At 41.3% G+C, this 22187-nt stretch overlaps 1 protein-coding gene across 1 annotated transcript in view; it reads left to right on the forward strand.

Annotated features, from left to right (window-relative positions):
• DNAH11 (dynein, axonemal, heavy chain 11) overlaps positions 1-22187 on the forward strand; it is a 374558-nt gene that overhangs the window by 241459 nt on the left and 110912 nt on the right. The window contains exons 58-62 of the mRNA XM_010839026.1: positions 7022-7135; positions 9493-9636; positions 10539-10721; positions 12262-12363; positions 20134-20268. Of these exons, the coding sequence (XP_010837328.1) occupies positions 7022-7135; positions 9493-9636; positions 10539-10721; positions 12262-12363; positions 20134-20268 (678 nt within the window). The remainder of the gene's footprint in view (positions 1-7021; positions 7136-9492; positions 9637-10538; positions 10722-12261; positions 12364-20133; positions 20269-22187) is intronic.

Here is a 22187-nt window from a genome sequence, read left to right on the forward strand (position 1 = left end):
AGTTTCAGATAAGTGGAGGATATCTTTAAAGGTATATGTTTATATACGTTTAAAGTAACTGGGTATCACACATGGTGTGATGATCATAAGCTAATTTCACCCAGGCGTATTTTTCAGGCACTAACAAATATGTGATGTTCCAGTAGGTACTACTTCATAACTCATGCCCCCCTCCAGGAGATTTTGCAGACCCAGGTATCAAACCCACCTCCCTTATGTCTCCTGCATTGGTGGGCATGTTCTTTACCACTAGTACCACCTGGAAAGCCAAATCCATTTTTACAGATCTTAAATTATAACAAGTACCGTGGAGGTCTTTTTACATTTTTGCACGTGAATTTCTAAGGCAAAATTTTCCTCACAACGAGGGGTAAATGTTTTAGCAAATTAGAACTCATCTGACAGGTTGTTTCATGAAGTTCTTCAGACATGGAAAAGATACATGCTATTTTTAAATATCTGATCCATTCCAAAAGTAAGAATACTTCAAAATATTTTCATTTTATTCATGAGGCTCAATTTAATTAAAAATAAATTTAAATAAATTAAAAATGTCACAAATGCCATTAATATTAAAAAAAAAAATAACAAATATTGTCTGAGCACCAATGTGTTTATTTTTGGCCTGGAACTTTTCTAGGCTCTTAAAGATATATGATAGGCAGGGTTCCTGCATGTTGCTTACATTGTAATAGGAAAGATAGGAGATGAGTGACAGTGTTGATAGACAAGATATTTTATGCTAATGAGAAGGGCTATGATGAAAGTCAAATAGATGCAATAGTGGAAAAAACTATTTTAAATTGGTTATGGAAGAAAGGTCTATTTGTAATTAAATTATGTAGAGTCAGGTATTAATCAAATATATGCCGTGAGCTCACATTGGTTATATGCACAGCAACATACTAGATTCTATGTGGTTCTTATAAAGGGGTGTATATGAACTCTTTGATTCCATGAAATTGAAGTCTCAAGGTTTAATACATAAGAAGTACTTTAAAAGTAACAAAAGCACATTGCAAGATTTAATATGGCTAAACAGATATTGGAGTTGGAAGACCGTCTTCCTGAACATCTTGACAATCCATATAGAGAAGCCAGTTGAAATTGTTGCTTCAAATGTGTAAGATCATCAAGGATTATTCAGATCACAGGTGTTGCTAGCAGTGACTTCAAGTAACAGAAGCACCATTAAGCTTGTGAAAATTAGATCTTCCGTCTTTGATGTATCAGCTCCAGGTTCTAAGAATCCTCTGATCCCTTTGAAATTGCCTTCTTTGTTGAGTGTAAGCCTCATGAGTGAGAATGCCTTCCATATTGCAGAGCTCGTATAATCTCTTGGAAAGATAAACGTCCTCCCTGATTTTGAATGGTCTTCAGGTTTTTAATGTTTCTTTTCTAAAGATGGATGGGATTGAATTTTGGAGGACCATCAGGAATTTCTTATAGCCTAAATGTAAGGGAGTTAACTGGAGCCGCCATAACAAAATATCACAGACTAGGAGGCTTAAACAATGTTGTTCAGTTGCTCAGTCATGTCAGACTCTTTGCAACCCCATGATATGCAGCACGCCAGGCTTCCCTGTCTTTCACCATCACCATCTCCCAGAGCTTGCTCAAACTCATGTCTGTTGAGTCAGTGATGCCATCCAAGCATCTTGTCCTCTGTCATCCCCTTCTCCTCCTGCCTTCAGTCTTTCCCAGCATCAGGGTCTTTTCTAATGATTCCGCTCTTTTCATCAGGTGGCCACAGGTGAAGTGTTGAAGCTTCAGCTTCAGCATCAGTCCTTCCAATGAATACTCAGGGTTGATTTCCTTTAGGATTGGCTGGTTTGATCTCCTTGCAGTCCAAGGGGCTCTCAAGAATCTTCTCCAACGTTCAAAAGCATCAATTCTTCAACACTCAGCCTTCTTTATGGTCCAACTCTCACGTCTGTACATGGCTACTGGAAAAACCATAGCTTTGACTAGATGGACCTTTGTTGGCAAAGTAATGTCTCTGCTTTTTAATACACTGTCTAGGTTTGTCATAGTTTTTCTTTCGAGGAGCAAGTGTCTTTTAATTCTATGGCTGCAGTCACTGTACACAGTGATTTTGGAGCCCAAGAAAATAAAGTCTGTCACTGTTTCCATTGTTTCCCCATCTGTTCGCCATGAGGTGACAGCACTGGATCCCATGATCTTAGTTTTCTGAATGTTGAGTTTTAAGCCAACTTTTTCATTCTCCTCTTTCACCTTCTCTGGAGGCTCTCTAGTTCCTCTTCACTTTCTGCCATAAGGGTGGTGTCATCAGCATATCTGAGGTTATTGATATTCCTCCCAGCAGTCTTGATTCCAGCTTGTGCTTCATCTAGCCCAGCATTTTGCATGACGTACTCTGCCTGTAGGTTAAATAAGCAGGGTGACAATATACAGCCTTGACATACTCCTTTTCCAATTGTGAACCAGTCCATTTTTCCATGTCCTTTTCTACCTATTGCTTAGAACTGGCTTAAACAGTAGAGATTTATTTTCTCAGAGTTCTGGAGTCTGGTAGTCCCAGGTCAAGCTGTTGGAGGCTTTGGTTTCTCCCGAGGCCTCTCTCCACTGGGTCTGCAGACGGCCACCTTCCCACTTGTCCTCACAAGTTTCTCCTCAGTTCACACACCCTTGCCGACTCATGTGTGTGACTAGATTTCCTCCTGTTACAGAGACACTAGTCAGATTGGATTAAGCCTCACCCTAACAGGCTTAGTTTAATTTAACCATTCTTTAAAGGCTCTCTCTGTAAACACAGTGACATTCAGAGGTCCTGGGTGTAAGGCTTCAACCTGAGAATTTTGAATGGACACAGTTCAGCCCAATACAAGCAGTTATTGTGACTTTATCCTCTTGTGACCACCACTAAATTTCATGAGCCATCTGCAAGGAGCTTTTGATGAGTAGAGGGTAGGAGGAGTCTGATGTTCCCATGAATGGGGCTGTCTTCAAATCCGTTTTAATAGACGATAGTAAAGAGAAAGCACACACTCTGAGCTTCCCTGCAGCTCTTCCACCTTCCCCAGGTTGGGCCTCGTTAACCAGTCCCCAGGAGCCTTGTGGGAGGGAGGCAGAGAAAAAGTGCACAGTCAGGCTTACCAAGTCACCGTGATACACAGCAGGTTCACAGCTCCGGTAAGGCTGCGCTTAGGGTGAGAGGCATTGGGAATGAGAAGTCAGTTGACCAGCCTGCAGTATTTTTTTCATTTGCATTTGTGGGGTTTAGTTGTTAAATGTTCTAAATTGCCCTGTTTATCAGATTACCCAAAGGGATAAAACTCCATTAACAGTAAAGGAAGAGAGAGTAGTATGTACGACCCCAGTCTTGTTGAAATAGCATTTAGGAGAAATACTCCCTAGGGTTTCTTCTAAATATTAAAAATCTATGATCCCACGTCCAGTTTTAAGCCAGAAAGAAAAACACCAATACAGTATACTAATGCGTATATATGGAATTTAGAAAGATGGTAACAATAACCCTGTATACGAGACAGCAAAAGAGACACTGATGTATAGAACAGTCTTTTGGACTCTGTGGAAGAGGGAGAGGGTGGGATGATTTGGGAGAATGGCATTGAAACATGTATACTATCATGTATGAAATGAGTCGCCAGTCCAGGTTCGATGCACGATACTGGATGCTTGGGGCTGGTGCAGTGGGACGACCCAGAGGGATGGTATGGGGAGGGAGGAGGGAGCAGGGTTCAGGATGGGGAACACGTGTATACCTGTGGCGGATTCATGTTGATATATGGCAAAACCAATACAATATTGTAAAGTTAAAAAATAAAATAAAATTTTAAAAAATGACACTATTATAAATGGTCACAAAGAGCATGTATAGATTCATTATATCCTTAAGGATAGTAAATAAACCTGATATAATAACTCACTCAAATACAATCTCTGTTTTTTCTATAGCAGAATTCTCTAACACATTGAAAATGTAGTATGCTTGGAGTTTTCATGGTCATTCCTGGCAGGATTGAGGTTTGGGAGCAGTTCTCAGTAAGCATGCAGAGTTTCCCTACAGATGTTAACAGTAACCATACGTATTGGCTGGAGATCACATATCTAGCCTGAACCAGTTACGTTCATAAGAGGTGCAGTACACAGCAAAATAATGGTTAATCAGGAGAAGGGTAATTATTGCTAATAAAGCTGCGGTAGACAAGGTAATTTGTTGTGAGCAGTGTTTAATTTTATGGTGTAGATAAACCTGTTCATTCCAAACACATCTGAAGAAATGCACTTTTGTTCACACATGATGATTCACAGTCCCCATCACCACAGCAACCATCCCCCATGGTGACTGGATTCTGGTGCCCAGCAGCCACAGCTTTGAAACTCCACATTTCTGCTGAGGACAAGAATTTTCTCTTCCTAGACATTCAAGTTCTGTGTTCTTGAATGGGAGGAGGAGGGAGGAGGATCAAAACTCCAAAAGTCCTCATTTTGACCTTGTTCAAGTTTACCAGCATGGCTTCCCTATATCCATATTATTCGGTTGGTGCAAATGTAATTTTGATTTCAGACTGTGAATTTTAAATCATTATAGCTAGGCTTAAATACATCTTTATTAGTCAAAATAAGAACCATTACAGTCACATTTTTGCCAGTGAGAAATAAGTTTGTTTATTCCTGTAGGATAAAAATCCATGCTTCAGGATTCAACAAACTCTTGGAAAACATTTTTGGCCTCTTGCTGGTTGTGGAAGAGTTTTCCCTATAGAAAGTTGTTGAGATACTTGAAGAAGTGGTAGTCAGTTAGCGAGAGGTCAGGTGAATGTGGGAGATAAGGCAAAACTTGATAGCCCAGTTCATTCGACTTTTGAAACATGGGTTGTGTGACGTGGTCGGGCGTTGTCATGGAGAAGCATTGGGCCCTTCTGTTGGCCAGCGCCAGGGGCAGGCATTGCTGTTTTTGGTGCATCGCATCAGTTTGCTGAGCGTACCTCTCAGTGCAGTGGTTCCACCAGGATTCAGAAAGCTGTAGTGGATCAGACGGGCAGTAGACCACCTTACGGTGACCATGACCTTCTTTTGGTGCAAGTTTGGCTTTGGGAAATGCTTTGGAACTTCTTCTCAGTCCAACCACTGAGCTGGTCATCACTGGTTGTCATAAAATCCACTATTCATCACGTGTTGCAGTCCAATAGAGAAATGCTTCATTGTTGTTGGATAGAATAGGAGAAGATGACACTTCAACAAAATGATGATTTTTTTTTTTTTAATTTTCAGTCAGCTCATGAGGTACCCACTTATCAATGTTTTTCACTTTTCCAATTTGCTTCAAATGCTGAATGATCTTAGAATGGTTGACACTGAGTTCTTTAGCAACTTCTTGTATAGTTGTAAGAGATTCAGCTTCAATGATCCTTTCAATTGGTAATTGTTAACTTCTGATGGCCAGCCACTACACTCTTCATCTTCCAGACTCTCATATCCTTTGCAAAATTTCTTTTTTTTTCCCTTTTTTTTAAAAATTTTATTTTATTTAACTTTACAATATTATATTGGTTTTGCCATATATCAAAATGAATCTGCCACAGGTATACATGTGTTCCCCATCCTGAACCCTGCTCCCTCCTCCCTCCCCATACCATCCCTCTGGGTCGTCCCACTGCACCAGCCCCAAGCATCCAGTATCATGCATCGAACCTGGACTGGTGACTCGTTTCATATATGATATTATACATATTTCAATGCCATTCTCCCAAATCATCCCACCCTCTCCCTCTTCCACAGAGTCCAAAAGACTGTTCTGTACATCAGTGTCTCTTTTGCTGTCTCGTATACAGGGTTGAATAACCAATGCACTGTATGTTCATTAGCAATTCCTGGCCAAATGCATTGTTGATGTTGCCAATTGTCTCAACTGCTTCACGACCCATTTTGAACTCAAATAAGAATTTTCTTTTTGTCTAACATCATTTCCCTAGTCTAAAATAAATATAAACAGCAAGTAATAAGTCATTAGCAAAAAAGCAAAGTGAAAAGTGAACATTAAAATGATATATAACATAAGAATGTTTTCAATACCAAGTGGCGAATTTCAGCAATGCAAAAACCGCAATTACTTTTGCACCAACCTAGTATATAATTAGTCTTCATAAAAATTTTATGTACTGATAAACATGCACAGAGTAGAATAATATCTTTTAATCAGTTGAGCAAAAAACCTTCACATTTACACTCTTTTTCAATTTTATTTATTTATTTTTGCTTTTGCTGTGCTGGGTCTTTCTTGCTGCGCTCTGGCTTTCTCTAGTTTGGCTAGCAGGGGCTACTCTCCAGTTGCAGTGCGTGGGCTTCTCATTGCAGGGGCTTCTTTTGTTGCAGAGCACAGGCTCTAGGCTTGTGGACTTCAGTAGCCGTGGCTCATGGGCTTAGTTGCCCTGCAGCATATGGGATTTTCCCGGATCAGGGATCAAACCTGTGTGCCCTGCACTGGCAGGCAGATTCTTAACCACTGGACCACCAGGGAAGTCCCTTTACGTTTATTCTTAAAGAATAGTTAACATGGCTTTTAGATGGTGTAAATATAGGTAATTAGATAATGTAGGTAAGGTAAATATAAGCAAAAATTAAGAGAATTTTGGCAAAAATATTTTGTGATCTAGTTTACTGAGTCAGCTTAGATTGTCACTTGTCCAGGACTTGCCGAAAAAGAAAGGAAAAACAAAGGAATTGCTTAATCTTGAAAAACAAAGGAATTGCTTAATCTTGCATTTATTATTAATGGCACCTTAAAACAGTCAAAGCCCTGCTTGGAGCATTTTGATGTTTGAGTCCATTTGTGTTGAGATTTGTGTTGTGTGTTTAGTGCCTATGCAAAGCTTTGTGCATACCATGTGCTGAAGAGAAATCAGTCTTTATGACAAAATCCTCATCTGTTCAAGATATAGGCAAATTATTGAACAGTGTCTCTGAGGCAGCTTGCATTTTTCAATAGAGATATCTGAGACGATAATTGGTTTGTGTGCTTTTCTTCTTTGATTAGGTGACAGCCATTCAGACTGAAGTGTCCCAGAAACAGAGGGAGTGTGAGGCAGACTTACTGAAAGCTGAGCCCGCGCTGGTGGCTGCGACAGCTGCCCTCAATACACTCAACAGGGTAAGAATGATTCCTGGGCTCAGGGTTTTCTCAGAACAATATTTGAAGGTTATTAGAGTTTGAATAACTGAATTGAGAGTGAAATCCATGCAATCAAAAGGAAAGAAAGTCCCATAAAATGTTTCAGTTGAAACAGCTATTTAAGGACATCACTGAGGTCATCGTTGTAGTTGAGCTGCCTTTCCCATCCGAAAGTCTGTCCCCCTTGACCCCAGCACGTAGTCTCGTTTTGAATACTTCCAATGCCATGCAGTTTATGCTGTCATAAAAGGCAACTCTATTGTTAGCGCTTAGATTTGGCCCAAATCCAGTGGTTCATATTACATATTGCTTTAAAAACCAAGTGGAAGATTCTTTATTTCCTCTGTTGCTTTAAGAAGTAAGTGGGGGATTCTTTATATCTTCTGGATATTTCCTATTATGAATATCTTATAAAAGTAGTATTAATGAGAGACCCTCGGGGACAGAAGAAAAACCTAGAAGCAAAGATACCTAGTTTTGACCCACACCATTTTTTCTAAATTCATGTTATTAGCAAAATCTCACTGAGCATTCAAATTCCCATAAGAGAAAATAAACTGTGGTGGTCAGAAGGACTGTGTAAAGAGAGATGGAATTACGGGCAATGTTGTTTTAAAAACTGGCAGCTGGTCTTGCCTTTCGGTTGTGCTAGGCCTCTGGGGAGATTCCCAGGGCATTACTAGGCCTGAGGGTCTTGGATTCACCTTCAAAGAAGAAAGGATCCAGACTTCCACTGCTCTTCAAAGAAATATTCCATTCATTTTTCTCAATATTCTTTTGAAGAAAATAATTTTGACTGTGAACAGAGAGTTATCTTCATGGATGTTTCTTTTAGCATTACCATGAAGTTAAACAGTTTAAAAGAACATAAGTATACTGTGATGGAAGATTTGATTATTCTGCGTTCAAATAACCTGCTACCATTAAAATGAGAATTGTTAAATCCTAGCTAGCAATGTGAAAAAATGTTCATGATCTATTAAGTAAAAAAGGCATAGTATAAAATTGCATATATTCTGACTTTTTTAAATAAGAACATGCTTATACATAGGAAAAGGTAGAAAAAAGCTGAAAGTAATGGATTATCTCTGAGTAATGCATTTTATACTTTCCTCTTTCTGAGCTCTAGAATGTTTATGTTGTTCTTTGTGCTTTATATTGGCAGCTTTTTCTCTGAGTATATTATTATTTACTCAATCAAAATAAATTAATATCACTTAAGTATAAAGCTCAGTATATTTATAAATGATGAAAGGATTTTGGTTACTTAGCTCTCAGCATTAGCATACTTTACTTTTTTTTGCTTTTGTTCTTGTTTTCACACCCTTTCTGTTCTTTGCAGTCATTTCCCAAATGAAAAGGCAGTTTATGGTAATAGAGGAGAATCAGGTTCAACATTTGATGAGATTTTATAAGTAAGAGTATATAATACAGTTCAGGAAATTTCATAGAAAATCCTTTAAAAAAATGTATCATAAACCTACATATACTTCTTACAGATATTAATTCTTACTCCAAAGTATTTGCCCTGATACTTGTAACTTATTACATTAATACTATCTCTTGAGTAAATTAAGATTCTGACCTTCAGAGACTAAGGAGGAATGTAGAAAGAAGGTTCAGCCTCTACGGGCATCTTCCTGGTTGAGTCATTATAGTGTAATAGATGCTTCTTGTACATATAAAGCAGAAAGACAAAACTAAGAGATTCTGAGCTAAAGGACTCTGTTTCTGGGTTGTTACTGTTATTTAGTCGCTAAGTTGTATCTGACTCTTTGTGACCCCCGTGGACTATAGCCCACCAGGCTCCTCTGTCCATGGGATTCTCCAGGCAAGAATACTGGAGTGGGTTGCCATTTCATTCTCCAGGGTATCTTCCCTACCCAGGGATCAAACCCTGTGTCTCTTGAATTGGCAGGCAGATCCTTTCCAACTGCACCACCAGGGAAGTCTCTGTTTCTGGAAGGCCTGATTCAAAGGCAGTTACATTACATAGGTTGGATGAACCCATAAATACCCTAAAACCTGTACATTTATGAAATTCCCTGGCCTCAGTGTGCACGACTCTGCAGGTGGTACATCAGGAAGATAAATTTACTTGGAAGCCAAAAAAGGCAGTGATGTTTTCAAAGTATCAGAAAAGTGCCAGAAAGACCTGGACCTACTGGTGTCCCACAGTGGGATCTCTGCGAGGGCTGCAAAAACTGCCAAACCAAGACTGGTGTGAAGAGGAGACGGTGGAAAAGACCAGCCACTGAAGACCAGCTTAATGACCCAACAGTGCTTGTGAGAGAGCAGAGCGCCCTGGTCTTGAGAGAGTGTGTGCTTTTCTTCAGGTCAACCTCACTGAGCTGAAAGCCTTTCCCAGCCCTCCAAATGCAGTCACCAACGTTACTGCGGCTGTGATGGTCCTTCTGGCTCCCCGGGGCAGAGTGCCGAAAGACCGGAGTTGGAAAGCAGCAAAAGTCTTCATGGGGAAGGTATCAGCCTGGCAGCGTGAAAATTCTGATGATTTCTGTGTTCAGTTCTGTGGTTATACTTGACAGCAGGGACAAGGGACGAATGGACTGGGAGTTTGGGATTAGCAGATGCAAACTATTGTACGCAGAATGGATAAACAGGGTCCTATTGTATAGCACAGGGAACTATATTCAGTATCCTCTGATGGACCGTATGAAAAGAATGTGTGTATATATATATTCTCTATATGTGTGTAATTGAATCTCTGTGCTCTACATCAGAAATGAACCCAACATTGTGAATCAACTATACTTCAGTAAAATAAATTTTCTTAAAGTACAGGCAGTTTGAGGAGAAAGAAGAAAGCTATAACATTCCGAACTATTAAAAAGAAGTCATGTTCAGATTTGCTGAGAGTAATCTACTGTGTGTTCTCTGGACCTAGAACTTTTGTTTGCCAAGTTGGAGATTAGTGTGGGGTTGTGGCACACCTAGATCAGCACCAGCAGCAGTTGGAAGGTTGCTAATTATTTTCAAAATTATGAAAGCAGTTAAGTGTAGGAGGGAGAAAATTACATGGATTTCTTCTGTTGGAAAATGTTACTAATGTACAAGAAGGTGAAGCAAAGGGGCTTTGGGGTATGTGTTTTTCTTTTTCTTTTCTGCCTTTCTTTTCTTCAAAATGTGAATGCCTCCTGTGCAAAGACTGAATATTTTACCCTGGGATAAAAGGGATTTTAAAAGTGTCCATTGCTAATTCTAACTTTAGACTGTAAAGACTGAAAAAGTCAAACAGTGGGATAAATGCAGCTTGCCAATTTTGCCTTTGTGATGTGAATCCTAAAAGCTGATTTTAACTTTTGATCTTGGAATTTTCTCTGCAGCACAAATGGCTCATTGCAATGTCTTTTTTGCTTTACAGGTGGATGATTTTTTACAAGCGTTAATTAACTATGACAAAGAGCACATTCCAGAGAATTGTCTAAAAGTGGTGAAGGAACAGTATTTGAGAGACCCTGAGTTCAACCCAAACCTGATTCGGACCAAATCTTTTGCAGCAGCTGGTCTCTGCGCCTGGGTCATCAACATCATGAAATTCTATGAGGTGTATCAGGCATGACCAGATGGTTTATGGGTGTTATTCAGGAAGGGTCGTATATATATTAATTTCTAGGCCAGCAAGAAATGTAAAATAATTTGATATTTAATTATCTGAATAAGATACATTTCTAAGACTAAGACATGAAGGTGTCAGATTAATCAGAATTCTCTAAAGGAGGATATCTGAAATGTTGGAAGCCATGCTTTTTTAGGGTAGAGTAACTTCTTTAGATCAAATAGCAGCAATTAAATTTGATTAGAAAAAAACATTTGGGTAGAATAATTATATTTATTTATATTGAAATATTTCAGTTGTTGGCTTGAAACAACTGCAAATCTGAGTTCATGTTTAATTAAATTTCATCCCTGCTCTCAAAGCAGAAATTTACGCCAGCTACAAGTAGACTTAATGAGATGAAAAATAACCTTTGGAGGACTTTCGTATTTTAATGACGAATGCGTTTTTGACTGTGTGCGATCTTTTCTAAAGTTTGTAGTTTTGGGCCAGATAGAGATAGATGATCATCTCAGTTAATCCTTTATTTATCAAGTATTTGTCTGTCAGGTATGCCCCAAACACTTCGCGAAGCACTGGATGTGAGAGGGAACATGCATGGCCCTTTGCCAGGAAGAGCTGACTCATTTCTGTCTTTAAATCTTGTGTGTTATATTCAAAGGTAGAATTGCTGAGGAAATGCCACTGTCATTCCCAGGATGATTTTCAGAAAACTAGGTTCTGTCCTTTACTCTGGGGACCCATGGGAATAGGACCCTGTCCGTCTCTCTTTAGTGGAAGGAAACCCGTATCAGGCAAGACTGCAGACGGATCACAGCTGATGGGCGACCTCGCTCCATAATGGCACGCCTGACCACTGTGCCAGCCTCACACCCTAGGTGGAAAGACAAGCCCAGCACTGGACCATTGCTGTGTTCTGTGTTGTTTTGCTATAAAATAGAAAAGAAAATTTAATTTCCATTCTCCCTTCCCAACAGAATATTTGATCCACTCAAATGCTCAAACCACCCATTCAGATAACCTTTAAGGTGGCCAGAACATAGAGAAAAAAAAAAGTGTTAGTGTGGTTAACATTATACTGTGTGAGGGTATCTCACATGTTCCTTTCTGGGTTCAGAGAATTTTCTCCACACCAATTTTCTGCCTTTAAGGCTAGACATGATCCCACGTTTAGCTGTAGTTGCTGTACTCGACAATTTCTGGTGATATGAGGATTGTCTCCAAATTTTACGAAAAACTAATTTTAGTATCTTAATGGTATTTGACCTGCGTAGCATTTTATGCTAGTGCTTGTCACTCTAATGTCCACAACAAGTGAGTGAGTAATGGACAAGCAGAGAGAATTTGGAAGGCTATGTGGAATTTTGATCTGCCATTAGGTGTTACCATGACTAAGAGTAAACACCAAATTTCTAGATGAATTAGAGATTTTAACTGTAAAGCTTCCAGCAAATAGAAGGCCGAATGATTACCTGCCCTCTTTGCATCTTCATTGCCTTGTGAAATAAACCCTTACGTGGCTTTTCAGGTCTACTGTGACGTGGAGCCCAAACGCCAAGCATTAGCCCAGGCAAACTTAGAACTGGCTGCAGCTGCTGAGAAATTGGGGGCTATCAGGAAAAAGCTAGCGGTGAGTACGGGCTCCAACACTGAAGAAGGTCTTAAGAGGTGGAACCCCGCCCCCATTCTTAGGATCCCACCTTCAGACAGGGCCGTCTCTGAGACCTACCGCTCAGGAAGGAATTGGACCTTTCATGAATATATTCATTTATATTCTTCAGTAGACATTCCTTGTCTGCTCGATGCTGACTGAGCTAGAAAAGGGAACTTTTCGTGATTTCTGCACTTAAGGAATTTCCATGGTCTGGCAGTAGAAAGAGGGTAGCATTCAGGGATTTAAAGCAAGGATTCTGGAATCAAAGTGCCTGGGTTTACATCCAGACTCCACTATTTACTGTTTCACCCAGCACATGTTAGTTAACCTCTCTGAGCCTCTTTTTTCTCATCTGAGAAATTGGTCTGTAATAGCATTTACTTAGGTAGATCATGAAGATTTTTATCCAATTTTTGGATTTTTATCTCATTTTTGAGAGTAATTCATAATGAGAATTTAGCATGGTGCCTGGCATATAGTATGTGATTTGAAAATGCTAACTGTAAATATTCTCACCTTGACTATCTCTACAAGTATCTCTACAAGTATCTCTACAAGTGTCGTTTGGTGCTACAAGTATATGTGTGACTATACCCAGAATGCAATAGGAGCGTCGTAGAAGAGCCTAGAGAAATTAGGGAAAGTTTCCTATTGAAGGTGTATTTGATATGAGCTGCAAAAATTACTTGGGAGTCACCAAGGATAATAAGATCAGGAGAGGTGTTTGTGATTAAAAAAAAAAAAAGTGAAGAAAAGAGGGAAGAAGCAGTTGGTAGACTTCATGAGTCCTAGTAGGCCAGAACCCTAATGTGAGTGTCTGCGGGATGGTTAGGAATAGTAGGAAGGAATGAAAGATGAAGTTGCAAAACCCTTCTCTGCCTTTCATGCTGCAGAATTTAAATCTTACCTGACCTTGGTATTGAGCCTTTGAAAGATTTTAATAGGTTAAAATGCCACGGTCACTTTTCATCAACTGAATGGAAGCTGGGAAAAGAAGAGGCTAGCTGCAGAAAGACAAGTTACAAGTGCCGCTGTGAGTCCTACGAGGGCCTCAGCTAAGGCGGGAGAAGCTACAGTAGAGACAAGAAGCAGCAGTTGGTAGACTTGACAAGTCCATGCATTCAAGGCTGCTGATGTCATGGCGGTGGAGGGACACATACAGAATAGAGATGATGAGCTGGAGGTGCCTGACATGGTAGCTTGGAGTGGTTCAGTCAGAGTGGCAAGGCTGGGTAACCCTGGCCACCTAGGAAATCCTCAGAGCTTCAGTTTCTTAACTGTCACTTTGTGAATAACAGCTAATTCTCAAGGTGGGCATCTGTGATGTATTTTGGCTACCAGCATCTAATCTACCTTCTTTGGGTGGTAACAGACTGGTTTATCTTTGGAGAATTACCTTTCCCCATTGGATACACTCAAGTAGGACTTCAATCAGGGGTACCTTCTTCTGTCCTAACTGAAGCCTGGTTATGTGATCCAAGCTTTGCCAGTTTGACTCCCCCAATCTCTAGAATCAAATCAGTAGCCAGAGGATGAGACTGACAATAAAGTCCACATATGGTAGGACAGCGTCCAGAGGAAGCTTTCAAGTATTTCGTTCCTGCCCCCAAGTCTCTCTAGAGCTCCTAGGAGCCTGCGTGTGATTCTGTGCCTTTCCTTTCATTGAAAGAGCTCCCGCATTTTTAGGAGATTCTCTTTAGCTTAATTTGGCTAGAGATGATCTCTAGGAGCAGAAAGCATTGAGGGAAGACCTGAAGGAGCATGCTCCCATCTTGGAGGAAATCCTACCATGGGTCTCTGAGCAGGTGAACTCAGGCATCACTGGACCTGGACTGTGGTGCCCACAGTGGGCAGGCAGCCAGGCCCAGCTTCCTATAGAACAGGACTTGAACTTGGCTTGATTATTGTGGGGACACTGTTATCAACAACAGTAGCTGATTTAGACAGATTTAGAAAAAACATATTCATTTTATTAAATTTAACTTCATTTATTGGTCAGTGCTCTCACTGTCAATGTGACTAAAACCTTTAGAAGAATGTGGCCATCTATTATTAATGGCTTTATGTAATTTTTAGAAGCAAGTTAATGTTCATGGAAAAGTACCAAGAATGCTCAAGACAACCATGAAAGTAAAAGTGTTAGTTGCTCAGTCGTGTCTGACTCTTTGCAACCCTATGGTCTGTAGCCTGCCAGGCTCCTCTGTCCATGGGATTCTCCAGGCAAGAATACTAGAGACGGTAGCCATTCCCTTCTCCAGGCAATCTTCCCAACCCAGGCATCGAACCCAGTTCTCCTGCATTGCAGGCAGAATCCTTACTATCTTACCAGTTCTAAAGTTGAGACTTTCTATGCTTGTGGATGGCATCACTGACTCGATGGACGTGAGTCTCAGTGAACTCCCGGAGTTGGTGATGGACAGGGAGGCCTGGTGTGCTGTGATTCATGGGGTCACAAAGAGTCGGACACGACTGAGCGATTGATCTGATCTGATTGGATGCTTATGGAATTAGCCCTCTTTTGGGTACAGCCTGCAATGAGCTGAAAAGAACTGCTTACCTTGATTGTTTTCAAAGACCTGCAGTAGAAGCAGAGGTTCATATATCAATTAACTGCAAATCTAAGTTTCCAGACACAGAGGAAAATAACAGTCACAATGTCTTTATGGAAGTTGGTCTGTTCTATCCCCCTATCAAGAGTGGATTTCCAGAGAGTAGCTATTAACACAGCAGAATCTTGGTCTGCTGTTTCTACCAACATTCAATTAGATGGTAGTACTGTGTCAGTAATGTCTTGGTTTTTATGGTCATATTGTGGTTGTATGGGAGAATGTCCTTTGTAGGAAATTTGAAGTAAAAAACAATTCTCTGTGAAGACTGGTCAGGCCACAGTCAAAGACAAACTGCATAGTTTCTGTCTGTCGGTACAGAGTCAAGTCAAGGTTTGAGCCCAGGTGTTGTGATAATTTTTGCCAGCTTTGCTTTCATCTCCTTCAGCCTCTGTTTCCTTCTCTCTCGTGGCCTTTCCCGCCTCCTCATCTATGCCTTCTGTTGCCGTCTCGCCTAGAAAAGCAGGGCTGTGTCTACCAGCATTTAGGAAATTCATTCATTAACTAGTATTAGACTTTGCATATTTGTTCTTTCAAAGTCTTTATCTCTAATTTCAGACTAAAAGATGGCCTCATATTGAAGCCTGAGTGGGGAAAAAAAACAAAACAAACCCGCTTAGGCCATCCTGTCTTTGAAACATACAGGATCTAAGGATGGCCATGAAAATGTGCAAACTCGTCTCTTTAGGGAAATGGTTCTCAGAGTGTGTTCTCTCGACCACAGAAGCGTCGGTGTCACCTGGGAACTCCTTAGAGGTCCAGACTCTCAGATCCACTGAAAGACCAACCCTGGCAGGGAGTTCAGGAATTTGGGTTTGATCAAACCCTCCGGGTGGTTCTGGTACACACTTCAGCTGGAGAACACCGGTTTCAGGGTGTCTGGTGGGCTGGGGTCTTCAGACTAAGTCCTTCCCCCACCTCCCATTTATTTCTAGAACCTGAAAGGCCAGGGCCTGTCTGGAACTGTGAAGCAACCAAGATTCTACCCAGCGCACAGGCTGACAGGTTACCCACTGCTGTTTCACAGATGCTGGGCAGAAGATGTGGGGTATGGGCTGAGTGGGTCAGAGAGCGGAGGGCTTCATTGCCCACAGCACAGCGAGCAGCATGAGCCTCGTGTGGGCCTCAATTCCCCAATCCCCATGGCCGTGACGCCCAGTGGGTCAGCTGAGGCAGTTCACAGTTTTGTGTCATAGCTGAGATATCCCAAGCTTAGGAAACACCCCCTATAAAGAAAGCTGCGAGTAAATCTGCCCAACTTTTGTCCCACAGAGAAACACATCTTTAGTACTCTTGCACAGGAGTACTTCTGTCCATGCCCTGAGAGAAACACTGGCTCTATTTCCGAAGCCTACATGCTCTGCAGATATCTTGCGGAAGATAGTCCAGAGCAAGAGCTGTCAGAACCTCTTCATGAGAGGCAGAGAAACCAAATGCAGGAGCCCATGGTCTCCCAATACCCAGTCCCCACCCAGCTTTACAAAAGGAAAAGGTATATCAGCTTATATCTTAGGTATGTAAATTATTGCTGATGAGTCTTTCAGTCCTATCTGACTCTGTGACCCCATGGACTGCAGCATGCCAGGCTTCCCTGTCCTTCACTGTCTCCTAGAGTTTGTTTAAACTCATGTCTATTGAGTCAGTGATGCCATCCAACCATCTCGTCGCCTCTGTTGCCCCCTGCTCCTCCTACCCTCAATCTTTCCCAGCATCAGAGTCTTTTCCGATGAGTTGGCTCTTTGCATCAGGTGGCAAAGTATTGGAGCTTCAGCATCAGTCCTTCCAATGAATATTCAGAGTTTATTTTCTTTCGGATTGACTGGTTTGATCTCCTTGCAGTCCAAGGGACTCTCAAAAGTCTTCTCCAGGACCATAGTTTGAAAGCATCAATTCTTCAGTGCTCAGCCTTCTTTATGGTCCAACTCTCACATCCATACATGACTACTGGAAAAACCATAGCTCTGACTATAAACCATAGCTTTGACTTTGTCAGCAAGGTAATATCTCTGCTTTTTATTAGGGCTTCTAGGTTTGTCATAGCTTTTCTTCCAAGGAGCAAGCATCTTTTAATTTCATGGCTGAAGTTAGCATCCACAGTGATTTTGGAGCCCAAGAAAATAAAGTCTGTCACTATTTCCATGGTTTCCCCATCTATTTGCCATGAAGTGAAGGCACTGGATGCCATGACCTTAGTTTTTTGAATGCAGAGTTTTATCCCGGCTTTTTCACTCTCCTCTTTCACTTTCATCAGGAGGCTCTTTAGTTCCTATTCACTCTCTGCCATAAGTGTGGTGTCATCTGCATAGCTGAGGTTATTGATATTTCTCCCAGCAACCTTGATTCCAGCTTGTGCTTCATCCACCCCAGCATTTTGCATGATGTACTCTGCATTTACATTAAATAAGGAGAATGACAATATACAGCCTTGACGCACTCCCTTCCCAATTTTGAAGCAGTCCGTTGTTGCACATTCAGTTCTAACTGTTGCTTCTTAACCTGCATAGCTGTTTCTCAGGAGGCAGGTCAGGTGGTCTGGTATTCCCATCTCTTTAAGAATTTTCCACAGTTTGTTGTGATCTACACAGTCTAAGGCTTTAGCATAGTCAATGAAACAGAAGTAGATGTTTTTCTGGAATTCCCTTGCTTTTTCTGTGATCCAGTGGATGTTGGCAATTTGATCTCTGGTTTCTCTGCCTTTTCTAAATCCAGCTTGTACATCTGAAAGTTCTTGGTTCACATAACTGTTGAAGCCTAATTTGAAGGATTTTCAGCATTACCTTGCCAACATGTGAAATGAGTGCAATTGTGCAGTAGTATGAACATTCTTTGGCATTGGCCTTCTTTGGGATTGGAATGAAAACTGACCTTTTCCAAGTCCGTGGCCACTGCTAAGTTTTCCAAATTAACAGCATCATCTTTTAGGATTTTAAATAGCTCAGCTGGAATTCCATGAATTCCATTAGCTTTGTTTGTAGTAATCCTTCCTAAGGCCCACTTGACTTTGCACACCAGGATGTCTGGCTCTAGGTGAGTGACCACACCATCATGGTTATCTGGGTCATTAAGACCTTTTTTGTATAGTTCTGTGTATTTCTGCCATGTCTTCTTAGTCTCTTCTTCTGTTAGGTCTGTGTATACTTAGGTCAACCCTATGGAATGGATGACATTATTTCATTTTTCAGATGATGCATGCATGCATGCTAAGTCGCTTCAGTTGTGTACAACTAATGAAACTGAGGCGTAGAGAGCTTAAGTACACAGTCCACCTTGAGGCTGCTTAGCTGATAGCAGAATCCAGATATGAACTCAGGTTCTGATACCAGAGCTAAGATCAGCTTCTGTATTTTATAAAACCATGCACTGTATGTGTGTGTTTGTACTTATGTGCACACACAGTCTTGTTCAACTCTTGTGACCCCATGGAATGTAGCCTGCCAGGCTCCTCTGTCCATAGGATTTTACTGGCAAGAATACTAGAGTGGGTTGCCATTTCCTCCTCCAGGGGATCTTCCTGATTGAACCTGTGCCTCTTGTGTCTCCTGCATTGACAGGAGGGTTCTTTACCACTGTGTCACCTGAAAGTGAAAAGTGAAAGTTGCTCAGTCGTGTCCAACTCTTTGCAACCCCATGGACTATACAGTCCAGGGAATTCTCGAGGCCAGAATACTGGATGGGTAGCCTTTCCCTTCTCCAGGGGATCTTCCCAACCCAGGGATCAAGCCCAGGTCTCCCACACTGCAGGAAGATTCTTTACCAGCTGAGCCACAAGGGAAACCCAAGAATACTGGAGTGGGTAGCCTATCCCTTCTCCACTGGATCTTCCCAACCCAGGAATCAAACCAGGGTCTCCTGCATTGCAGGGGTATTCTTTACTAACTGAGCTATCAGGGAACCCACTGTGCCACCTGGGAAGCCCTATAAAACCATAAGTACTTTTAATAAAATATACCTCTAGATATTATTTATTTTCACATGGTTTCTAACTGAAGATGTGCTATATCTCCACCATTTCTCACAAATTTGGCATTATTTCATATGTAAATCTTAAATATGACATATACTTTTTTAAAGAAGTACTACTTCAATGATATAAGTTAAAATAATAATGTAATAATTGAGTCATAGACAAATATTGACACTCTCTATAAATAGGGTATGTTCTACAAATTTGCTTATTAAAGTCTCTTGGAATTTTGCACATATTTATAAGCACAGTGTTAAAAATCTCATTTAGGATTATTAGAACTTTCAGGTAGCAAGATGCTATAGTAAGGAGTCTCCCAAGTATTTGCTCCCTTAGTCGAGGCTCCTTTAGCTGTACAAAATAGAAACCCCCTTAGGAAACCTTAAGCCAAAATGGAGACCAGGAATACTCATGGCACTCTGAGGGAAAAAAAACTGTGTGACTTGGTCTCTGGAGGAACAGGATCCAGGAAGTGGGAAGCTGTGAAGAATGTGTTTAGGGCCATGTGACTTCTCCCCTTGCTACCTTTTCATTCTTTCTCTTTATCTGGACTGGTTTCTCCTGCTTTCCTGTGCCCCTGGTGAAAGATGGTCCTTCTCTAAATGAAACCCTCCCAAATACACACATCTTCCCAGATCTTATAATGCTGAAGACAGTGGCATGCCTCAGGTTTGCAATCCCAAGTTTCCAGAAGAGAAAATCTGGTTGGCCAAGCCAGGCCAGGGTGCTGAGACCTAAAGGGGCTCAATAATTAACACTCTTCTTCATTGCCTGAATTATGGACCAATGAAAAGTGGAAAGAGAAGTCAGCAGAGAGAACAGAAAGATGACCTTCATCATTAATACAGGGAAGCTGAGGCTTAGGCACGTGTGAGGGAACTGGACACTCAGAGTGTATTTGAGTCAGCAGGGCACGTCCACTTGCCCAGGTAGCTGTCTGCACTCTGCCTAGTGTGGGAGGAAGAGAGGAAGATGCGTGGTTGCCCTGATGCATTTATTATCACCAACCTTTCATCTTCTCCCAAAACGTATGTATGCTCAAGGGGCAAAGGAGGGAAGGACGTTTGTTTCATTTACCTTAAGGTAACAGGTGTTTTAAGATGATTGTAATGTTTGCTTTTTACCTAAAAGTGGCTCAGAAGTTAATTTTGACTCTTCTTTTCTTTTTCTTTAAAGGATTTGGATCGAAATCTGAGCAGACTCACAGATTCATTTGAAAAGGCCATAGCTGAGAAAGTTCGCTGTCAAGAAGAGGTGAACCAAACTAACAAAACTATTGAACTAGCCAACCGACTTGTGAGGGAGCTGGAGGTGAGTTAACCTTTTCTTCCAGAATTCTAACCAAAATATTAAGAATCAGCTTTTGGGGATTTTATCCTTATTTGCTCTCAACAAATAAACATGGAATCAGCAACAAAAAGGGGAATAAGAATCATTTATACTGGACAAGGGGGCAGGAACTTGTGAGTGCCTGCTGATGGGTATGAGCTTCTCTGTTGTGTGAGAGAAACCTCAAATTATTGGGGATGATGGCACGAATATGTGGATATATTAAAACCCACTCAACTGAAGACTTGAAAGGGTGAATTTCATGATATGTGAATCTCAAAGCTCTTATTTTTAAGTGCTACCTAAAAATATAGACTTGCACTACTAGACATGCGTTTAGCTGAAGGCGATAGAAAAGTTGCTTCACAGTGGCTTAAACAAAAAGGAGTTTATTTTTCACAGATTAAAAAAAATTGCAGAGGTAGCCCATTATCAGTGTCATTTCAGGGAATGAGTGATCGGACCCCTGACTTGTCTGCAGCCTTCTGCTGCTGCCAGAGCACATGTCTGTTCACGCTTATACATTTTATAGCCATGTGCCAGATGGATGCTGCTCCTTCAGGTTCAGGCAGGAGAGAGGACTCTGTAGCAGCCAGATTTTTCTCCTTTTATAACAAAATCAAGTTTTCTGCTCAGGGCAACCCCTTAAGCAGACTTACCTAAAGCACTTGTTTGTTTAGCCAGAACTAGAGTGACCACGGATAGATGCAAAGAAGGCAGGAACATGGGAAATGGAGTGATCATAATTGACTCAGCCAGTTCATCCCAGGGTACTGGACACAGTAACAGTCTTTTCAGAATCAGAGTTCTCTCACCAAGAAAGGAGAGAGAAATATAAGTTAGGATGGCTGAGGCTGGCCTAATTTCTTATAAGTAGGCTTTTAACAATCTAATTTAAATTTACTACAAATTTTAACCCATTATCCCTCTGAAACTCATAGTTCATTATATGTAAACTCACTCTTCATTCTGCTAGATCCACTCTCTCTGTTCAATCTCAATAACTGCTGGTCTTGTCTTCTAGTTGTATGGCCTAAAGCTCTAGAATCCCCCTTGACTTACTGCTTCTTCCTCACACCCATATTCAGTGCAGCAGCATTCTGTCCTGGCTCGCCCTTCAGAGTCCATTCAGAATCCCAGCACTCTCAGCCCCTTCACCTCTCCACGCTGGGCCAGGCCTCCAGCATCTCCCCCCGGAGCATCGCGCTAGCCTCCACCACTACCCTCAAGGTCCACAGCCCTTAGAGCTGCTGAGTGATGTTGTTAGAAAAACTAAGTCTGCTCATGTTACCGCTCTCTCAGAATTCTCCAATAACTAGTTGTCTCACTCAAAATATAGTCCAGAGGTTTTGCCAGGCCTGCAGGACCCTCCGTGATCTGGCCCCTGGATCTCTCTGTCCTCCACTGTGCCACCTTCTGCCCTGCTCCATCCTCACCAGCAGCTCGCTCTTCCTCACCCTGCCAGTCTCTCTCCTACCCCACGGCCTTTGCCTCCTCCCTCCATGTGGCTGACACTTTTCCAGGCAATGATATTACTGGGTCCCATACTTCCTTCAGGTATCTGCCAGAAGTTCTCCTTATTACCTGGTATTCTCTGACCTCCCTTTGTTAAAAAGCATGTGCCTTGCCCCTTATACACGTGCATGCACACACACACACACACACACACACACACACACACACACAAATACACACATGCATGCACACACCACTCTATAGATCTTTTTTTTTTTGCCACTTTATTTTTTAATCGAAGGATAATTGCTTTACAGAATTTTGTGGTTTTCTGTCAACCGTCAAGAATCAGCCATAGCACTCTATAGATGTTTTTGTTTCCTCTGCTTTACTATTTTTTCATAGTATGTATCATCGTATGACACACACACTCGTACACATGCATG

This window comes from Bison bison, unplaced genomic scaffold (assembly GCF_000754665.1).
Source record: "Bison bison bison isolate TAMUID 2011002044 unplaced genomic scaffold, Bison_UMD1.0 scf7180017864109, whole genome shotgun sequence".
Lineage (NCBI taxonomy): Eukaryota > Metazoa > Chordata > Mammalia > Artiodactyla > Bovidae > Bison > Bison bison.